We start from the raw sequence: 21,519 nt of genomic DNA, 5'->3' as shown, positions 1-21,519 counted from the left end.
TCCCTGTATGTACACCCATGTTTCCACCTTTTACACTGTCCTGTAGTGATCTGTGCAGACATGTTTCCCTCAAAAAGGAAACAAAATTCTACCCTGGACTCCATTTATTCCACTGTCTAGGACATAGAAGCCACATAGAAGATTGTGTAAATATTTATCAAATGAGTGAGTGAATTTATATGCATACATTTATGGGGTCATACACATTTGTGTATACTTTAATTTATAGCTCAAGTTATCATCGAGTTATCCTGACTCCCATGGCTAGGTCTACAGTCCTTAGAACCAATGATTGTTCAACAGAAAATACTACCTGATTCCCTAAGCATTGAACTTGTAGTTAATGAACACCTTTACAGATAGAACCACAGGATGGCAGAGGTAACAACCAAAGCACAGGCAGGATTCTTCTGAATTGTATTTCTAGGTCAAGTTCCTAACATCAGAAATGGCCCTGGTGACTAGGGCTCTAGGTGTGACTTGGCTGATTTAGGGATGTTGGTGTCTACACAGATAATCAAGCATGCCAAGCAGGTGGGCAGATATGCAAGCTGAAGTGGGATCATGGGTATAGGGGGTGGGGTGGTCTCAGTCAGTTAAAGCCAGATGGGGTCAAGACCAGATAGAAGCAGAGGTATATATGGTGTGCCTAAGTGGAGAAATTGCCAAAACAGAGGCTGTGGGAGAGGGCACAGACAGAGTGCTATTCAAAGAGACTTGCTAAACTGAGGTCCATTTATGCTAGATACATTCCTACATACTCATTCCTCCTAAGTGTATTCACTTGTTCAGCATATCTGTATCGATGACTCTGTGGCAGCCACTATGAGAATGTAAGCACACAATACAAGCAAGGCAGTCTGTTGTGAGCTAGTAAACTGTGAGCCAAGCCTCTCAGACGCATGAGTAGAGTTATATACCATGCCACAAATAGCAAAAGGGGCGAGAGCTGGTGGGAGACTCTGGGGACACTTGACTAGGTCAAGTGATAGGTAAGATGTAGTTAGCATAGTGAGGATGGTGATCAGCCAAAATAATCCTGCTCAAAGTGCATGAATGTATGTATGAATGAAGATGCAAAAGACCACGGAGGAGGTTTATTCAGGAGTTGTACGCAGCCAGCCATAGCTGGATCCTGTATGCATAGTCCTCACTTTCCCCTAGGAACAATGAGTCAGCTCAGCTGGAGTTCATCAGATCAGTTCATCAGATAGGTTTCAAAAGCACCTGCTACAACAAAAGTGTGATTAGCAGGACAGAGGGAAGACAGACCAGGAACACACTGCTGTAAGTGCAGTGGAGGCAGTGAGAACCAACGCAGACAGGTGCTATGTCAGAGAATCTCCAAAGGCCAGTGGTTGGCTAGATGTGAACACACTCAAGCAGCCACAGCTGGCCAGGATTCTGACCTGAGTGGCTGGAAGATTGCCTCTCTTAGGGGACACACAAGCAAGAGGAGAGGCGTCAGCTTCAGAGATACATCTTCAGATCCCCATACATCTGAATCCCTGCTACTCAGCTGGCTCACCTCACTTCATCAAGTCAGCATGTCTCCTTTGGGAGTTTAAGGGGATGTAAAGCCTGGCCAGGAGCCTCACTCACTTGTGATCATTACTTATTCCTTCCTTCTCTCAACCAATGTGTATTGATAGCAAGCCCGTACTCATAGCATCCTAGCATCTCATAGCCCTCAGTGCCCATGTGTGCAGGCTCATCTCTATAGAGGGCAGCTCAGTTCTGGGTACACAGATCACTGTAGGAGCTGTCCCATGCTACCTCTTCGCATAGCTGCAGCAATTTCTTTTGTCACTAGATTAATGTGGCTTCTTTAAAGTTTAGTTTAGTCTTTGAGATTTTACTTGGGAAGAAATTAGATATCTAGAGAAAACTCTGGATAAGTTTTTTTATATGGAAAAGGCTTGGAAACTATTTTCTAAAATCTAGAATTTTATGACTAACCCCAGGGGTTTCTGGGGTTCAAGGGACAGTGCTGCAGGTATAATAATAGATGTGACATGATGTTTGAGTCATTCAATTTCACTTCATCTGTGATGCTTGGCTTTCCCAAGCTGAGGTGTGAAATTCAGGTGTCAAGACATGTTAGTGAGGTCTACACAAAGGAACTTACAATGTTCAGGTGGTTAAAACTCATTCATGGCTTGAGTCAAACTAAGCCCATACATCCAAAAGACAGCATCTTACAAATCTAACCCCTGGAACTCAGGGCTGTCTATATTAGTGGGCCTGGAAAGACGAGGAATCTCCTTTACACACTATTCTCTGAGGGATAATTAAAAACCAAACAAAGCTCTTGGAATTTTCAACTCCTCAGGGATACACAGAGATTAATAGAGTGATTTGGAATTTCTAGCCTGTTGTAAATAAAATCTTTTCCAGGATTATTAGTATTACTAATATTATTTAATAATCAATAAAGACATAAACATTATATATTTTTCAGTCGATTAAACAAGACCATTATGGACATGGCTCAAATTAGATTTCTTCCAGAAACTTTCCAGTTTTATTTTAGTTTTATTTTAAGGATACCTTGTGCATTTCAGGCTGGTGTGTAACTTTCTATATAGCTGACAATGACATTAAACACTTGATGGTCCTGTGTTCATCTTCCAGGTGCGGAAATTACAGCTTATGTTGCCCAACTTGACTTACATTTTTAGTTTTGCACAGAGAATGTCTCTTGCTCAATAGTAGGCAACCTCTAGCTCAGTTGGCTACCTATTACATACTTAGCTAGCCAGAGGACAAATAACACAGTTTCCTCAGTCCACTGACACACGAGAGAGATTGCCTTTGTGTCTTGTTTTTCTATTGCTGTGAAAAGCTAGCATAGCCAAGTCAACTTACAAATGAAAGAATTTATTGGGGTTCTGGGTCCAGAGGATTAGAGTCCATGACCATCATGGTAGGGAGCATGGCAGCAGGCAGGCAGCCATGGCACTGGAGAAATACCTGAGAGCTTACATCCATGAGCAGGGGGCAGAGAAAGGGGGGTGGGGATGGCATGGGCTTTGGAAACCTGAGAGCCCACCCCCAGTCACACCTCCAACAAGGTCACACCTCCTGAGTCCTTCCCAAACAGTTCCACAGGCTGGGAACCAAGCATTCAAATATATGAGCCTATACAGGCCATCACCATGCAAAACATACATGCAAAAGCAAAATATTCTAGCCTGCAAACCTTGGGAGCCTGAATCATCCTCTAACACTATCAGTTCTTGATTCTTTCAGTAAAAGTGAGAAAATTTAGCCTGGATAAAGGAATTTGTTCAGAGGTCAAAGTTCATGCTAGAGCCAGGATGAGCTCTGGCTTCTGAAGTCCAGGGCTGTCATCAGTTACTACGGCGTTATGTTCACTTCTGTTCAGAATTATCTCCTAAGACCTCGAGACAGAACACAGATTTCTGGCAAGCTGTCTGCTGAGTTCACCACAAGTTTTATCACCCTTGGTGCTTCAGTTAAGACTTTTGCTTGGTGCAACTCCCAGGACACTGCATCTAGAAAGCAGCAATTGACCTGCTCTGGCTACAGCCCTGCAGCCTGTGCACAGACCCACAGGGTGACTCTGAACAGCATTCTGGAAGTTTAAGAGATCAAATAGAGCCAACTGGTCTGATTATAGCAAACCATAAACTGTGCCCATCCAGTCAGGCCTCAGGGTTTCTGCCACAGTAGAGGTCCCACTTGCCACATTCACAGACGCGTTACTCAGTCATGTTCAATTATTCAAAAGCCACTTTCATTTGTGGCTCTGCTCCATGCGTAATGTTAGGAACATTGCAAAAGTTTGACCATGAGTTGTCATCAACGAAGATGCAGTTTATGTCTCAGGAGGGCCTTCTCAGGGGTAGTTAGTGTGGCGGTTAGACTTTTTCATGATTGCCAAGCATCCTTGTGACACAGCCTTCCTATTTGGCTTGGTAAATGGAAGTGGAAAATTGGTCTCTGGGGTCCTGCAATACTCTTCCCCATTACTGAAGCCTGTAAGGAACTGCAGAAATTTATAAGTGTATATATAACTTATAAATGTATATATTATATAATGATAGCTAGTTATAGCCTTTTAATTTGATGATTTTGGCCTGTTTTTCATATATATATATATATATATATGAGACTATATTCTCTTCCCTCCATCTTTCCTTTCCTTTTTCCTTCTCTTTCACCTCCTATCTCCCTCATTTTCTTTTTCTTCTCCCCTCACTCCCTGAAATTCTAGGAGTCAGTAACATACATGAAAGTAAAAAGAAAGCTCTTTGCCTGAGATGTGGATGGGACAACATTTGCTTGAGAACGTTTCTTCACCAATGCACAGAGAGGAATGTGGTTGGAGACTTGAGCTACCTCACACTCAGGCCACATTCTTAGCTCTGCAATGAGACTGCAAGCTAAAATAACAGGATGGACTGGAAACTGGTTACTTTGAGAAGGTATCTTCTCCCAGAGGGCATCAGCAGTAATCTACACCCCTGTCTCTGTTCTTTATGTCTTTCAGGCATTTGCTGGGAGCTGCATGCAGGAGGGGCTAGGTGGAAGCATGGACCTCAGTGGGAACTGGGCTCTGGAGGAAGGAAGCTGGCTGTCACACACTGGGGATCACCATTTCCCCAACACCAGAGCGGGTATGGCCACTTTTCCTGTTGCTGATTCTCATGGTCTCTCCCATTCCTGCCCTTCACTATGTCAGCCCATCTGTGCTTCTTGTGTGCCCAGAACTGTTGGGTTTTCAAGGGTAGCTGCGTGGTGAATACTGAATTTGGGTTTAGAAGTCAAACAGACCTGTGCTCAGATCCTGAATGTACTCATCATTACCTGAGATACTTTAAGAAAAAACAATTGGAGCCGGGCGTGGTGGCGCACGCCTTTAATCCCAGCACTCGGGAGGCAGAGGCAGGCGGATTTCTGAGTTCGAGGCCAGCCTGGTCTACAAAGTGAGTTCTAGGACAGCCAGAGCTATACAGAGAAACCCTGTCTCGAAAAAAACAAAAAAAAAAGAAAAAAAAAAGAAAAAACAATTGCCCTGGGAGACTAGGGTTAAGACTTTTGCTTTGCAGGGTGCTGCTCACGCTCTATGTCACGGGGTTCTAGCTTTCCTATACGCACCGAGGCAGAGGATAGAGCAGCCAGGGCTAACAGTGTAGTCTAGCCCCCTCCAATTCTTTCTCTTTGTCCAATTACTGAATTAGTGGAGTGCAGCCTTAAATGATGGGGTGCTGAGACTTCCTTGGAGTAGAGCATACCTGTAAGAAGCAGAATGCTGATGCAGAGCTGTGGTCCTCTGTTGGGTTTAAGCCACCCTTCCATGCCCCTAAACCGATAGAGCTCTGTCACAAGAGCTGGAGCCACTGAAGAGACCAAGGTTCCTTAGAAGTCAAACAGACCTGCTTTTTAAGAATGTGTCTCCTGGTTGTGTACTTGTTGAGAGAGAGAGAGAGAGAGAGAGAGAGAGAGAGAGAGAGAGAGAGAGAAACAGAGACAGAGACAGAGACAGAGACAGCCTGGATAAACAAGACATTGGGATCACTAGACACCACTCTGATATGTCCTAGCTCTGACATGGAGTAGTTTACACAGAGTGAATATTTACAGTGTTTATATATTATACCCTAGTATCTCTTCTCACCAAAATACCAGAGGGGAAGCCTCTAAAAACAGAAGTTCTCAACCTGTGGGTCCAGACCCCTTTCACAGGGGTCACCTAAGATCATCAATAAGCAGATATTTATGTTAAGGTCCATAACATTAGCAAAATTAGTTATGAAGTAGCAATGAAAATAATTTTATGGTGGTGCTGGTGGTGGTGGTGGTGGTGGTGGGTCACTACAACATGAGGAACTGTATTAAAGGGTTGCAGAGTCAGGAAGGCTGAGAACCACTGTTCTAAAAGGACCATCATAAGTTCTAAGGGAAGAAACACTGTTGCAGCCTATTATAAAAACCACAGACCTTTGTACCCAATACCCACTCAGCAGATGGCTCCTGTGGCTGGCAATGAGTGTGTGATGGATGGGCTCTGCCACATGAGTACCTGTGCCTTTGTGAGAATACTTTTGCTTCCACCAACACCCACCCCTGGTCCCCCCCCCACACACACCCGAGTCCATTCCCATTGCTCTCAGAATGTAAGCAGCATCTCAGCCAATGTCCTGAAGGGTATGGGGAGAAGTCAGTGGGACTCACTGGTGCCTTTGAAACAATTCAATAGAATCATCAACTCTAGATTTTTCAGAATGGTAAGGCTCAGTTACCATGGTAACGTGGGTGTGGCCGTGGTTATTGTGACCATCAATCTTACAGCCCTGCAGTCCTTGGGGCAAAGCTGGAGGGAGAAGGGAGGACAGAGCTGTGCTGAGGCTGCCCCCGTAGGAGCCCAGCTCTGGAGGAGCCCAGCTCTCAGGTATGTGATGAGCTCCTGAGGCTGATGGTGCTTAGCACAGCAGAGTGGAGAATCTGAGAGTCAGTCTGTAGTGATGGAGACAGCCAGGACAGCATGAAGCAGAACTAACAGTAGAGGACACAGTGTGACAAGTGGCCAGCCTGACTGGAACTTGAGAGTTCCTGTGGCAGCTGGTATTGGGGGTGGTCCTCAGAGGCCTTGGGGCAGGGGTTCAGGTACGGTACGTGGCCTAGTGTAGAGCCTGGGGATGACGGGAAACAGTGAGAAAGCTTCTCAGAAACCAACTGTGCCAAACCCTCTGTGGCAGAGCTAAGTCTGAACTGGATACACTACAAAAATTACTTTGTAGTTATATGTGATTTCCTGGCTATGCCCTTTCTGTATCAATATAGACATCACAAACAATTCTTATCCGAAAAAAAAAAATCATTCTCAGATGATGAATGAAGGAACTAGGCCTGAAGGGTTGAGAACTTGGCCAGTCATTCAGCTATAAATGGCAGAGCTGCGCCTGGAGCCTGGCTGTGCAGCACCCCAGACACCATAGGCCACTGCCCAACACTCCTCACTCTGCCTGGGAAACCTGAGATTCTGGTGGCTCTGTGACAGACTTGAGTGGCTGGCAACAAGTGATTGCTTCACAGAGAAAAGAACTCCTCTGAGCAGAGGCAGAAAGCACAGTGATGCTGGAACACTCAGAAGCTGGGGGTGGGGGTGGGGACGTACATCTGTTTCTGTTTATACATTGCAAGGCATGGGGTCATCTGCTTGGACAACCACCCTCTGACCGCACCTCAGCAGGCTGCTGGCAGCTGAGGCCTGATACCCAGGGTGGGATTTGCATTTCTAGTGAAGTTCCAGGGAAAGTTGAAGTGTGAAGGCCTTAGGGCTCCGTTCTTGGCTTCATGGAGACATCATTAAAATTCAGTCTCTGCCAGTAAGGCTCAGCCATCCTGAGTCACAGACCTTCAGGCAGGTCCTTAAATTATCCAGGCAGTTGTTAGGGAGGGACCTAACTCCAGGAAGCCTGCTAAGAAGGTCCTCAGCGCAGGGTGTGTGTGTGTGTGTGTGTGTGTGTGTGTGTGTGTGTGGTGGTGGTGGTGGTGGTAGTGGTGGTGGTGGTGATAAGGAATTTCCGAAGGAAAGTCCCACTCCTGGTTCTTGCTTCCTACATCCTTTCAAATTCTTCAGAGGACCTGGCCCAGTGGGTTTTTAAACCTATTTTTACAACCTAGAGCACATTTTCTGAACAAAATTGTATGTAGTCACTGACATAAAACGTGAGGAGGAGGGGGGGGGAGGAGGGGGAGGAGGAGGATAGGAGGACAGTATTTGGCCTCTGGCCTGCCTCTGAGTGTCACAGTACAGTTTGGTCTGGCCTGGGCTAGAATCTACCACAACTGGGATTTGGTACAGGGTGAACTGTCCTTTCAGGGTACCCACAAAGCATTTCTTCTTCTAGCTCTGCTCACTCAGCAGTTTGAGGTAGAGGTTGGGGACTTCCCCCACCCCCTGCTTGCATTCCTCCTTAGGGGAGAGGCAGGAAGATTGGGAAGCCCAGCCTGTCAGCATGAGGCAGGCAAATCACAGAAGGTCAGTGGTTAAGGTCTCACTGCGGTCATCAAAACAGAAAGATTTCCCTTGTGGTGTCACAGGGCCAGGGAGAAGCCTATCTTGGTGGAGAAGGAAGGAAGTGGCCATTTCTGAATGCAGGGTGTATGCCAAGCCTTGCCTTTGTCAGTATTCACTTCTGAGGCGATGGCAGTAATGGGAGGGGAGGGTCAGGAATTCAAGGCCCATGTAGGTAGGGTATGGCAGAGTTCAAGGCCAGCCTGGGATGCCTAGCAAGACCCCCCTTGTCTCAAACAAAACAAAACAATTACTAGACTCTTGTGAGGTAGCTGTTCCTATCTCCACTAATCAGATCAGCAGTCCAGAGGCATCTGGTGAAGCTAGGCTCATATAGCCAATGGCAGCAGAGCTCTCATGGAGACTCTTTATAGCCCAGACTCTGTCCTGTCTGTTATTTCTCTGCCAATTTCGAAGGCCACACTCTCTAGTCTCTTCACTCCTCTGTGACTGCTGATGCTCTGTGTCTTGCACACCCCCTGGGGTAGAACATAGAAGCAGCTCTATTACCCTGGATGTCCTGTTCAAATATATCTTCCCATCCATTTTACAGAGAACAGCATGGCAAAGGAACCAAGAGTGGCAAAGCCAGGCCTAGAGTGCAGGCCTCTGTCTGTCCCTGCCCCAGGCACACCATGTTGACTGCCAAGTTGACCTCTTGAGGAAGCCATGCCAGTGTGGGCAGAGAGGCACCCAGGCAGTCCAGGAGAGCTCCATGACATCTCTGAAAGAGCAGTTTGAGTCCAGGATGCAGGGGTGAAGTGTGGGACCAGAGAGGCTGCTGCTTATTGGCATCTGCACCTCTCTTCCTGGGCATTGTTTCTTAAAGGCTTGGCTGCAGATTTCAGTTACTGAGGGTGCATTTGCCCCTAATCCCAGCACGGGCTATTTTGCCTGGTTTCAGTAGGTCCAACTGAGCATTAGAGGGAAGTATATTATTTTCTTCTGTGGGGCCCTTTCTCTGTGTGTATTTTTGGAATCATTTTTCATTCTGGTTTCTGTCTGCATACATCTTCTAGGAACATCTTGACTCAGTCTGAGCTTATTTCCTTTACTATGGTGTTGAGTGCAGAGCCTTTTAAAGCGTTATCTTTGTACCATACAAGGAACTGGGGGAGGGCTGGACACATCCAACTGGCTTGTACATTTTAGAGCGGCTTGCTTTTGTTAGCATTTTCTCTTGTGTAGCTACTTGGTATTTTAGAGTCTTTACTTAGTGCTTCACCAAAATGAATTCTTATGGTTTGTGCCAAGGGTAACAATTGTGGAGTTTTTGTTTTGCTTTGTTTTTCAGATGTGAAATTTACTACCCCACTTATGCAGCTAATTTATTTAAATCTATAAATTTCTCAAATTTATAAATTGATGTGTGAGGAAGGGAAACCAACTGTGTTTTCTTCTTTTCATCGAGGATCTAAAGCAAGATTATTCTAAAAGGAAGGGATATTAAACTCTAAGGAGGAATGCCACCTAGGCCACTTCATCCCAGGAGGGAATTAAAACAAATGGACCTGCAGAAAAGAGGCCAGGGCCATGCCAGGGAGCACAGGCTGGCAGAGGAGGGCTTGGCCCATTCTGTCTCCACACTGGGAACGGTGTTGTCCCCAGGGCTGGTTGAGCCCTGTCCACTGCCCATCTGACTCGTTACAATGACATTCCCATGGCTTTCTTTCTTTCCTTTTTTTGAGACAGTGTGGGCATGCTTTTTATTTCTGTGACTTTTTAGTATATTTGCTTGCTCTCTAACATAAAATAGCCACACACACCTCAGCTTACAACTGGGAATGAAGCGAAAGTTAATTCAGAAACATGTTGCCTTTAATTTAAAGTATTCTTTATTTTGTGTGTAGAAGTACAACTTAGCCTTTGTGTCCATTACACTCAACTTAACAATTCATACACACATTTGTTTGTCTGTTCTTTGAAACGGGTCTTAATATGTAGCTCAGGCCGACTTCTGACTCAATGTGTAGCTCAGGTAGGCCTTCAATTTGGGATCCTCCTATCTGAGCTTTCTTAGTCAATGAGATTACAAGCTTGAACCACCATACACAGTTAACGTACACTTTTAAATATGTTTCAGTGATAACCCCCAGGCTATACAAAAGTCTGGGCTGTATTTGAGGTTGAGGATAGGGATTAGGACAGATGGGAAGTGGACTGTGTTTCCACATGTGTGGGATGACGGTCTCTTTCCTCAACCTGGAGCCAGTGTTACTGTCTTGTCTAATACAAAGTTTTACAATTTTGGAAAATAAGAAATAATATTAAGCTATGTTCTAGAGGCCTGTTGGATTTGTCCTGTATTGGGGCGACAGTGACAATGGCCGTGAGACGCATCCTTCTGTTTAGTCTACTTTTACGGAAACCCTTGCCCAAACCCTTGCCCAAGAGCAAGAGATTTGCTCTTTGCTGCTTGGCCTGATGTGCCCAGCTTTTCAGTACTGCTGCCCTTGAAATAAGAGCAGGGACTCCCTCTTGCTGACCACAGGGGCCAGAATAGCAGGACAGATACTCTCCACTTGTGAGACAGAAAGGTAGCACTCTGGAGTGCTATGAACTACTGTGCAGGAGAAGGAAGATTTCGTAAGCACCCAACTGACAGACACCAACCATACCTGCTTGGTTTCTACCAACAATCTAGTGAGAAAAGTACTGTTTTCAGGAAGTTGAGCCTTGGCGTGAGAGTTGTCATTCTTGACAGAGTGTCCCCATTCCTAACTGACAGCTGAGATGTAAACTTATTGGATGTCCAGTGTCTATTTTATAACTCAGTGATGTTCAGGAGCCATCATTTTATAGAATAAGTACCTGGCATGTGGCCACAGGAGCCAGCTAGGTCCTCTGCAAGGGAAACCCTTATTTGAAAGTAAAGGGAAAGGGCTAGGGAGCTGGCGATTTGGATAAGTGCTTGCCAATCAGCTGTGAGGGTCAGAGTTCAGATTCCCAGGACCCACCTAAATGCTGGATGGGCATGGCAACCTGCCAGTGACTCCAGACTCAGAAATCCAGACAAGATAGAAGACCTTCAGAGCAAACTTGCTAGTGTGAGACTAATTGTATCAGTGAGCTCTGGGTTTGACTAAGAGACCTTGCCTCATTGAATAAGGTAGAGGAGTGATGGAGGAAGATTCTAACATCAGTCTTAGGTCTATGCACGTGTACACCTAAGAGAGATTCCGACACACACACGTGCACGCATGCACACACGTACATGTACACACACCCAGACACATGCACATATGGATACACACACATGCACACACATGCACACACACACACACACTCACACGGGAAAATGAAGAAAGAGAAGGAAGAAAAATAACAGGAGAGTTGGTACCAGTCTACACTGTATCTGCAGATCTTGACACAGCCTTGAAAGCACAGCAAATTCTCAGTGAGTAGCTTTGTTTGTTAGAGATGGAATCTCCCGTCATAGTCCAGACTAGTCTCTAACTCATAATACTCCTGCCTCAGCCTCCAGAGTACTGGGATCACAGGTATATTCTACCAGGCCTGGCATAACCATCATTTCAATTACCACAGTGTATATAATGTTTCCATCATAAAGCATGGAAAATTGGAGCTACATAGTCCAGAAAAGTTCTTTAGTAGCAAATATTGAAATGAGAAAAACGTGTTCTCATTAGCTTCCAGCTGATTGGGGAATGTAAGCAGCTGAAGTGCTGGGAGGAAAGGCCTTGGTCTGCAATCCTTGCATCTATACAATACATCAAGCCCACTGTGCACTAGAGCAGTTTGGCAGGACAGCTTGGCAGACTCCAGATCTAATCACCCTGTGGAACATTTGTTACACTGTGTCTTGTCAGCTTCCTCTTGCTATAAGAAAGCCCTGGAGACTGGGTAATGCATAATAAAAGCATACTTGCCTCATGGTTCTGGAGGCTGGGAAGCCCAACTGTATGTTGTGGGCACATGCTCAGTATCTAATGGAGGATCTTCTTGCTGCATCCTAACAGGGTGGAGGGTACCACGTGGGGATACAGTATGAGTGCCAGCTCAGATTTAGCTTTTCTTAGGAAGCCATGAATGCTACCATGGGAACCCCACTCATAATTTCACCAAATCCTAATTACTTCTCAAAGACCTGGGGACACAAGAACCTGGGGGTCTTAACTCCAATACATGTGTTTTTGGGTTATCATATTTAAACCATAGGGAAGAAGGCTGTTGCCATGCAACCAGTTTTCAGGCCAGGTATTAGAACACAAGCCAAATGCTAGAAACAAGGAACACCTCTCTCCGTTAATTTGAATGTATATTATGCTGCCTTTCTTTCCAAAACTATAACTAAAACTGGTTAGTGAACAAAAGGATCCCATCAGTACAAGCTCTAAAGGCACATCACATCCAGTCAGCACCAATAACTCCTCAGTCTTTACAGCAGGGGGTCCCTCTTCCTGGATTCACTGAATTCACTTGTGCCCTGACAACAAGCAGTTATTAGGTGACAATATGATTATATTTTATAGAAAATGAAGGCTGGCTGAAACTGCCAGCAAATGGTGCAGCTGCTGTTAGGACCTGGGTCTGACTGACATTGGAGCCCTCCTTTGGAGCCAGAACTGAACATGAAATTGGCTATGGTGACACTATTCTCAACCTTGGCTTGAGAGGGCAGTTCAGAAGAGAAGTCACACAGAAACTTGTTGGCCAGCTTCTGAGAGTAAAAGAAAGAATGACTCCAACTGACCCAGAACGCTCTTTTGATGAGTTCTGATGTAAAGGGACAGTTAAGAAAGAAAGTGGCTCCTGGAGAGAGAGGTGATGGGAATCAAGATAGGAATTAGCACCTTCAATGGGAATAGCTTGGGAGGAAGGAGAGCATCCATTTAGATGGGAAAGGAGGAAACCATGTCAATTGGGTCTGTCCTCAATGGAATTGGCCTTCTATTAGGACAGGTGGTTCATTCATAAACTAAGAGGGCAGAAGAGAAAATGCACCAGGAAAATGTGGAGTGGTTGCTAGGCTAGAAAGCAGAGGAAATTTAGATTTGAGGGTATGAGAAATAAAGATCCCCACTTCAAAATAAGAGCTCCAGAGACAGAGAGTAGCCAAAGCTGGACAGTTTATATTACAATGTTTCCAAGTCCTGCATGAGCTCCATGTGGCAGGCATGCTGACTGAGCCCAGACAACAGAAGGGAAACCCTAGCTCAATGAGGCTTCTCTGCTCTTTGGTTGTGTCATCAGGAGGGGATGGCCTTATGTGGCATCCAGGGTTTGTCTTTCTCTTTGTCACCTATGTTTGCCTGGTTCTCAGCAAACTCATCTGTAGGAGCTTCTCATCACTTTATTCTGTGTAGTTCACGTTCACCAGGCACATGGCCTTGTCACATCTTCAGGTCATCCGGCAAGCTTGGCTGTTAATGTTCTATTCTAAACTTACAGTTTGGGACTTCTGGTGGAGGGTGAATTTGTGTAAGCATGTGAGTGTGTGTATGTGTGTGTGTGTGCATATGTAAGAATAACTAAAGGAGTGCACATCACCTGGGCTCTAGAATTTCTGGTTCATTTGTAACTAGGTATAAGTTGCTTGAGGCACCTTTGAAAATGAACCATTAGTTTTTATCTTTTACAAGGGGACAAATACATTGTGAAATGATAGCAATGGACCTTAAACTAAGAAGGTCAAGACAGGAGGGAGGCCATGAGGACAGTAGGGGACAGAAGGGATCCTGGGATAGTTCATTTAGATTCTGGTAGAGACAAGGAGACTTCAGACTCAATAAAGACTAGAAAGTAGGAGATGCTGGTGGAAGAGCCGAGTGCTGGGATGGTGTTACTATGACAACAAGGAGCTGACTGGGGGGCAGGTCAATGATGAAGAGAACATCAAAGAGCTGAGCAGAGGATGAGCAGAATCCACTTTGTACAGATGAAGTCCAGACGACTCACGGGAGTATGACTGAGGGGAGTAAGAGCAAGCCAGATGGTAATACCTTCAAAAGATGGGTCTGTGCGTGGCCAAAACAAGCAGACACAACATGGGATATGACCTGTGATTGTCAAGGAGAGACAGGGTCTGAAAGCAAGAAATTCAAAGATCCCTTCAGAGAGGAGGATGAAGACACACGCAAGGATCTTGGGGGTTGTGTGGGAGGGGTAGAGTGTCGTGTGGAAATGTGTTCACGTGTATTCAGTTCTTGAACTGGGAACTTCCATAATCAACAACAGGGCAAGAGTATTTAGATGTTTAGATTTAGGGTGATGGCTCAGGAATGGCTGCCTGGGTGGGGAAGGACAGCTTCTCCTCCACCCCATGAGAAATGCAGGCTGGTGCTTCTTTCTAGTCTTCCACAGTGTTATGTAACCAAAAGCTGAGTATGGCAAACCAGTCACTGTTTACAAGGTAACGATCTGACCCAGACCCAGGACCTCCTGGCTGCTACAGCCCCTGCTCTGGTCACTTTGAACCCATGGAAGGCCCCAGAAACTTTGAACTGTCAGTTCTTTAAGAAGAGAGAACCAGGCTCCCTCCCTCCATCCCTCTCTGTCACTGCTAGGTAGAAAGAGGGGGCCATCTGCTGTGGGGCTCTGTCTCTAGATCCCCTCAGACCCCAAACACTAGACTTGTCCTGGCAAAGCTATCAGTCACTCAAGGGGGAAATACAGTGTGTCTACACATACTTCTCAATGATCTAAACAAGGAGAGTCCAATAGCCAGATGCTAGCCAGACACTAGTTAGAACGTTCAACTTCTGCTTCTCCATTCTACTTGAAACCACCCAAGGTGTGCTAAAGAAAGAGGCCATTCTTACTCTCTGCCTATCATGACGGGAAAGTCAAACTCTGTCTGTCCCAAGTTACTAAGCTGCTGCTTCTCTGCCCTTGAAATGGAGTCCAATTTCCTTAGCTTATTCAAGGAATAAATGCTCTCTTATGAAAGGAGACTAATGCTCAGGCTATGGAGCTGGAATGCAGGTTAAGAAAAACAAAACAAAACAAAACAAAAAAGGGTGGATGGAGGAAGGCATAGGACGTCTGCCCTGCCTACTTTTACGATAGTGTCCAGCTCTGAGAATCCTCTCCGGACCCCTGGGCACGCGGAGGAGTGCAGACTCAATGCAGAGGACCAGGGAATTCCTTCAGAGCAAGCAAGTCTCTCATTTTAAATAAATGAGCAAAAGGGTTAGGGTGCTGGAGGACATCCTCTATCAGGGAGTGGGGAGTCAGCGCGTGTGTCTCATGATAGCCACGGTAGCCTAGCAACGGGCAGGGCTGCACGCAGGCTGTGGGGCCGGTGAGCGCAGCTCTTGTCACTCGTCATTGCCACAGCGCGTCCAGGAGCACCCACACTACCGGGAAAACTTTGGGATGTCGGCACCCAGCCGGCAGACATAGCAATGCTCGCCAGGGGCTGAGGACAGATGATGGGGTTGCAGCCCCACTCACTGGGAGCTGCGCGATCCCAGCCCGCGAAAGTTGATGAGCACCTGCGGGCTTCAGGATGAGTGCCCCTAGGCCCCGAAGGGTTCCCCAAGTTTCTTTACACATTCAATGAATTAGAGAGAAAGAACCCTGCGCTTTTCTAAGGGAGCTGAGCTCTCCAGAATTCCTGATTTATTGGCCATAAATGGTTGCAGTGACTCAGTTTTTTGTTTTCTTCTTTCCTTTTTTCCCAGAGAGTGATTTTGTGGACACCGCTTCTGCATCTTTCAGCCCGGAGGAGTTAGGTAAGTCTGGCCTTTCCCCTTTTCTCCCCACTACCAGAATTCCTCCCCAGAACCACGCGGTTCCAGAGGGAGTAGGATTGGAAGGTGGGTGGAGAAGACCAGGAGACATACCTGCGTGCAGGCTCCATTCTCAGGAATTGGCCTCTCCGTGCCACCGCCCTTCGATTGGTCAGAGCATTTTAGGGATGGCTCTCAGACACGTGTTGCCTCCAGATCAATTGTCACTTGCAACACTGCAGACTTTCAAATCTGGCTTCTGTTAGCATCTTGAACCCCTGCCCAGGATATTGCTGGTGTATGTGTCTGTCTTACCAGGTAACCAATAGGAGAAAGATCCTGTAAGGGTATGTTCTTTCTCAGAAGTTGCCGTGTAGTCATTAAATTACAGGTACTAGGGGCACCCTTTCTCCCTGGTGTTCACTTATTTAGTCTGTAGGCACTGGGAACGGAACCTTGCATTTTCTCATGCCTGTGGTTGTTAGAGATGCATGCATGGTCTGTGGATAGAGACAGAGACAGAGACAGAGACAGAGACAGAGACAGAGACAGAGACAGAGACAGAGACAGAGACAGAGACAGAGACAGAGACAGACTTCCCAGTGTGACCAAAAGGCAGTCTTAGATCCCTATTGGCAGCCTCACTTGGTAGCCAGGCCTCTTTTCTCTTGCTCTGCCTTTGTTCTAGCAGCCTGGTTTGTCAAGGCTCTTCTGGTTGTTCTCTTATCATGGGCCTCAGAGCTCTGTCTTGAAATAAGATTTGAGGGGATGAGGTAGCAATAACAGAGAAGAGAAATTACCCACACACTTCTCTTGTCCTTCTCAGAGTCAGAGAAGTGTGTGTGTGTGTGTGCCTGTTGGGTTCAGGAGGGCTACCTTGTCCTGAGATAATCTGTTTTTATGGTGCGCCATAGCATTGGGAGTGAGATTCCATCCAAGCCACAACTTATATTCACTTCCTGGAGCTGAGCTTTCAAAATAGGTCAGAAGGGTAGACGTGGTGACTCATGGCTGAAATTCCAGCACTTCAGACACTGAGACAGGAGGATCACTGTGAATATGAGGCTAGGGTGGACTACAGAATGAGACCCTGTCTCCAGAATAAGGGAAAAGAAAAAGTAAAAGCAACCAGCCAAACAAACAAAAAGTCTGGTTACCAAGGCTGCATCCTGAGATGGGGAAGCGGTTTGTGCAGAAAACTGGTTCACACAGGTTGTAAGGCTGCTGCATCTCTGTAGATGGAATCTCAGATCGAACACTTAAGCAAAGCTGGTCTCCCAAGCATGATGGTGAAGCCTCTTTGTAAATGCAAATGCCGCGTAATCTACTTTCCAGAAGTGCTTTGTTAGAGGGAAGGGTCTGGGTCATGTTTCTATGTGTCCTTTACCACGTAAGTCACCCGTGCTCCATGCCACAGTATGGGAGATGCTATTTACCCCTTCTCATGCTGGAGCTGGGCAGAAGCAACAGCAAGCTGGCTGCTGCTTGCTCAGAGGAAGTCTGCTGTCCATCTGTGAGCAGTCTGTCTAAATGATGGTTTATGTCTCTGAAGCCCTCCCCCCCCCCACCACATCTTCTGGAATTAACAGACTGGACTGCCCTGCTGAAGCACTAATCAAGGGGGGCAGCTCCTTAAACAGGCAGTCAACACTGAAAACATGTCCTTCTTTTCCCTCTTTAATTTAGAGTAAGAAAATAACCTTTCTTCTTCAGCTGTCCTGAGAGAGACAGGCCAGTTTTCTCAGGCAGAGAAGAAGGCAGCTTTTCTGTTTGGGCTGCTGTTGTTTAACAGTGGTAACTAACAAAAGCCATCTGTAAGGCTGGGCAGTTTGTAAACAGCAGAAATGCATTGGTTCTGATTACACCCTCTGGAGCCTTCTGCTTCAGATCTCCTAAGTTGCTGTGAGGGGCTGGAAGCTGAAAGTGTCTGTTGGATATGTTCATGCTCTAGGCTAGTTAAGTACCCGACATCTCCCAGGGGGTTGTCCCTCCCTGACAGAATGGCTCACTAGAACAGTCTGAATTATTTCTACATGATTCAGGTCTGTGGGAGTTCTTGTTTCTCCTTTGGGGAGGGGCATGGCAGTTTCTGGCACGTGGTTAGGCCCATCAGGGAAAACACCCCTTCTATAACAGTGAGCTTGCCTCACAGCTGTGCTGTCTGGTACAGAGGTTCCACCCTGACTAGAGTATACCAAGATGTAGAGAGAAGCTAGAGGAAAATATTTCTCTACCCACCACCCCGTTGTTGACACTCATCCGGTAGACTTCCTGCACCAAGGAATTTTCCTAACCTATGCAGCTCTCTCCTGGTTGTCCTACCGTCTGATTCAATCCTGCAGCTTCTTACCAGACTTAGTGTGGGGTTCAGTCACACAAGGCTGTCTCCTCTCCAGTTGCCAATTGCAAGCAGTGGCTCTGAATTTCCACGTGGAATCACTTGACTACAAATTGAAGGTCCCCACAACCTTTTCCTCCAGTTCAATAATAGCCAACAGAACTCCAGGAAATGCTTTGGTTTTATTTGCTAGGATATTATGAAGGATGTGAGTGTGCAGTCAGATGAAGATGCACACGGGGCAAGCCGTGGAAAGGACCTAAGCACAGGCCATCTGTCTTCAAGAGCTGGGTATACTAATTCCTAACATGGGGATGTGATGGCCAACTCAAAGCCCCTCCAGGTTTTATTTAATGTTTTTTTTAGAAAGGTCCCATCATTGTATTGCCATAATAGGCATAATCTTCAACCATTGTTGACTATATTCATTTGTTGTTGTTGTTGTTGCTGCTGCAATAAGAAACCAACCAACCAACCAACCAACCAACCAAACAAACAAAACTGTGGCCAAGAAACCTCTAGGGAAGGATTTATTTGAGCTTACAATTCTAGATAGGGAATCCGCAATGGTGGGAGAGGCATGGCAGGAGGCTTCTGGAGCAGGAATCTCAGAGACCATATTTCCATCCACATGAAGGAAGCAGAGAGCAATATAGAAGTAGGGTGAGGCTATAGTCTCCCAAATCCATCCCTGATGACATATTTCCTTCAGCAAGCCTCCACTGTTAAAGGTTCTACAACCTCCCTATTGATGGCACCACCAGCTGGGGACCAAGTGTGCAAGTACGTGACCCTGTGGCTGATATTTTTCATTCAGACCACCTTAGTTAACTGACCTCAGCTTCTGGAAGTCAGGTTGGATGCAGGGAACGAAGAAGAGCCTTATCCAACCCAAGGCTTCCAGTTTCTAAGATAGTGTTGATCCTGTGACAGTCAGCCACCTCTGGTAGCCATGTAGGGACTTTCAATTTATAGTAACTAGCCTAGAAAGAGAGTTTTGACACCTCCCATGAGACTCAAAGGGCTCTTAAAAACTCTGTATCTGCAAATGGGATGAAGAGCGAATGTACATTCACTATATCACATATTCACATATCACAACACAGAAATCCATAAGCATTCCATTTGGATTAATTTTTATTTTTGTTGTCCATTTGAAAGACTCTTATTTATTAAACTTGAATGATGGAGTTGCTTTTATCAAATGTTCCATCTAGTAACTAGAGTGTTTTACTTTCTGGAAGTGTCTCTATACCCTATCTAGCGTCCATACCTTCAAGTTGGGGGTGGTGATAAGGCCAATGACTTATTTAGTATGCTATCCCTAGAGCAGTGTGTGGAATGGTTTTCCATCTATATTGGAATGGTCTCTGCTGACAGACCCACTACTTTTTAGCATATGATTGGAAGTCAGTTCAACCTCTGAAATTTTATAGAAATCTGCTAACAAATTAAGAGTTATTCTCACTGTTGCAGAAAGCAGGTTTCTCTAATATGCAATGAAATTTAGTCACCTAAACATGAGTTTTTGAAAAGGCAACAGAAAAAGGAATGTTACATGGAAGGCTGGGATGATGGAGATTCCAGGCACCCTCTCCCCTGTTGTGGTACTGTTTTCTGTGGAGGGAAATTGCCTTTCTGTAGCCTTCCTTTAGGTCAGTTAGATGGCTCTTTGTGGGAGAGGGTAGAAAAAGTGTGTGAGATATGGAACCATCCTATGCCAGAGTCTGAAAAAGGTTGCAGTTGATGATGGTAGCGACAGTCATGGGATCTGACCCAGGGTGAGGAAGCAGAGAACAGACAGGAAATGGTCCCAGGTTATCAGACTTCAAGGCACAATAACTGTTCTTCCAGTGAGGCTCTACCCCCATAATATTCCAAAACAGCATTAGTGGGACCAAGTGTACATACATGAAACTGTAGGAACTTTGCACATGTGAACCTACAGCACTTTGCATAATTACCTCAAGTGGCTCTCCTGTAGACTAGGCCCTTGGTCTGACCCAAGAGGGCTCTCAGATACACATCTTCCCACCCACTACAGCATTCTAGTTATGTTGGCCAGCTCCAGAATCCCCTTAGTTCTCTTTGCCTGCATATCCTTGTACTCCTTTTTCCCCTGTACCTCGGATCCATCTTACAACTGTTTCTATGTGCCATACCTCCTAGGATGTCTTAGTTATGTTTCTATTGGTGTGAAGAGACACCTTGATCAAGGCAACTAAGAAAGAATGTATTGGACTTAACAGTTTCAGAGGGAAACTGTTGAGTCCATGATCATATCGGGGGCGGGGGTGATGGCAGACATGATACTGAAGCAGTAACGGAGGGCTTGCATCTGATCCACAATCAAAAGACAGAGAGAGTTCAGGGAAAAGGAGACTGAGAGACTAGGATGGGCTTTTGAAACCTCAGTGTCTACCTCCAGTGGCGTACCTGTTCCAACAAGGCCACACTTCCTAATCCTTCCCGAACAGGTCCACCAACGGCTAACTATTCAGATACAGGAGCCTATGGGAGCCACTCTCATTCAAATCGCCATGTTACAGTTCTTGGCCTTGACTGAACGCTAACATCAAAATCATTTCAAATCCTGAAATCAGTTCATATTCTTGGATTTCTGCAATAAAATCCTTGGAGGGGAGGGAGACCCAATGATCAAAGTTGTTTTGCAATTTTGCTTTGTACTGTCCAGAGTGCATCCAAAGTTGACATCACTACACATTTTGCAGGCAAAGATGGCTGTCCCTTCATCTTTGCAACAGTGCTGGTCATATACAAATCTTTAATAACTGTTTATTGAGTAGGTGTGGGGAAGAGGAGCCACCATGTGGGGCTTCTTATTATTATTATTTTTTTTTTTTTGGTAGCTCTAGATCTCTAGTTAATTTCCACTGGATGCAGAAGTATTGTGAGATACCACTGAGGGTGATGACTAGGTCATGTGATTCTTCATTTTTATTGCCATCTTGATTGGATTAAGAGATACTTAGGGCATTAGATGTGTCTGTGAGAATATTTAACATTTCTAGGAATGATTGATTAACTTAAGAGTTGCCCTGAAGGTAGATGGTATCATCCTGTGAGTGGGGTCCCTGACTGAATGCAAAGGGGAAAAGGAGGAAGCTGGGTGAGCCTTCCTTCTTCTCCACAGCTGAGGTGTAAGCAGACCACTCAGTCCACATGTTCTCCACCGTGAAGGACTACACTCTCATCCTGAGACAATGGAGTGACAGAGGGAACTGGATTCTTGATCTGGGATCTACTTGCTGTCTTCTTTATTCATTGGGATTATCCAGTATATTCTGTATTTTTCTACTAATCTGCTTTTTTTTTTTTTTTTTTTTTTTGGTTTTTTGAGACAAGGTTTCTCTGTATAGCCCTGGCTGTCCTGGAACTCACTCTGTAGACCAGGCTGGCCTCGAACTTAGAAATCTGCC

General features: G+C 45.7%; 1 protein-coding gene across 3 annotated transcripts in view; it reads left to right on the top strand.

Moving 5' to 3' along the window:
• The first annotated feature begins 4,519 nt into the window (after positions 1-4,519).
• The window catches only part of Amotl1 (angiomotin like 1), a 107,588-nt gene continuing 90,588 nt past the window's right edge, over positions 4,520-21,519 (top strand). For all 3 annotated transcript variants that reach the window (XM_029481384.2, XM_029481385.2, XM_021171539.3), the window contains exons 1-2: positions 4,520-4,643; positions 15,694-15,744. In XM_029481384.2, the coding sequence (XP_029337244.2) occupies positions 4,535-4,643; positions 15,694-15,744 (160 nt within the window). In that variant the 5' untranslated portion in view covers positions 4,520-4,534. The remainder of the gene's footprint in view (positions 4,644-15,693; positions 15,745-21,519) is intronic.

This window comes from Mus caroli, unplaced genomic scaffold, assembly GCF_978045245.1.
Source record: "Mus caroli unplaced genomic scaffold, Mus_caroli_1 scaffold_11, whole genome shotgun sequence".
In the NCBI taxonomy this organism is placed as follows: domain Eukaryota; kingdom Metazoa; phylum Chordata; class Mammalia; order Rodentia; family Muridae; genus Mus; species Mus caroli.
The sequence above is the reverse complement of the archived record's forward strand: the minus strand, read 5'-3'. Positions and strand labels throughout refer to the sequence as shown.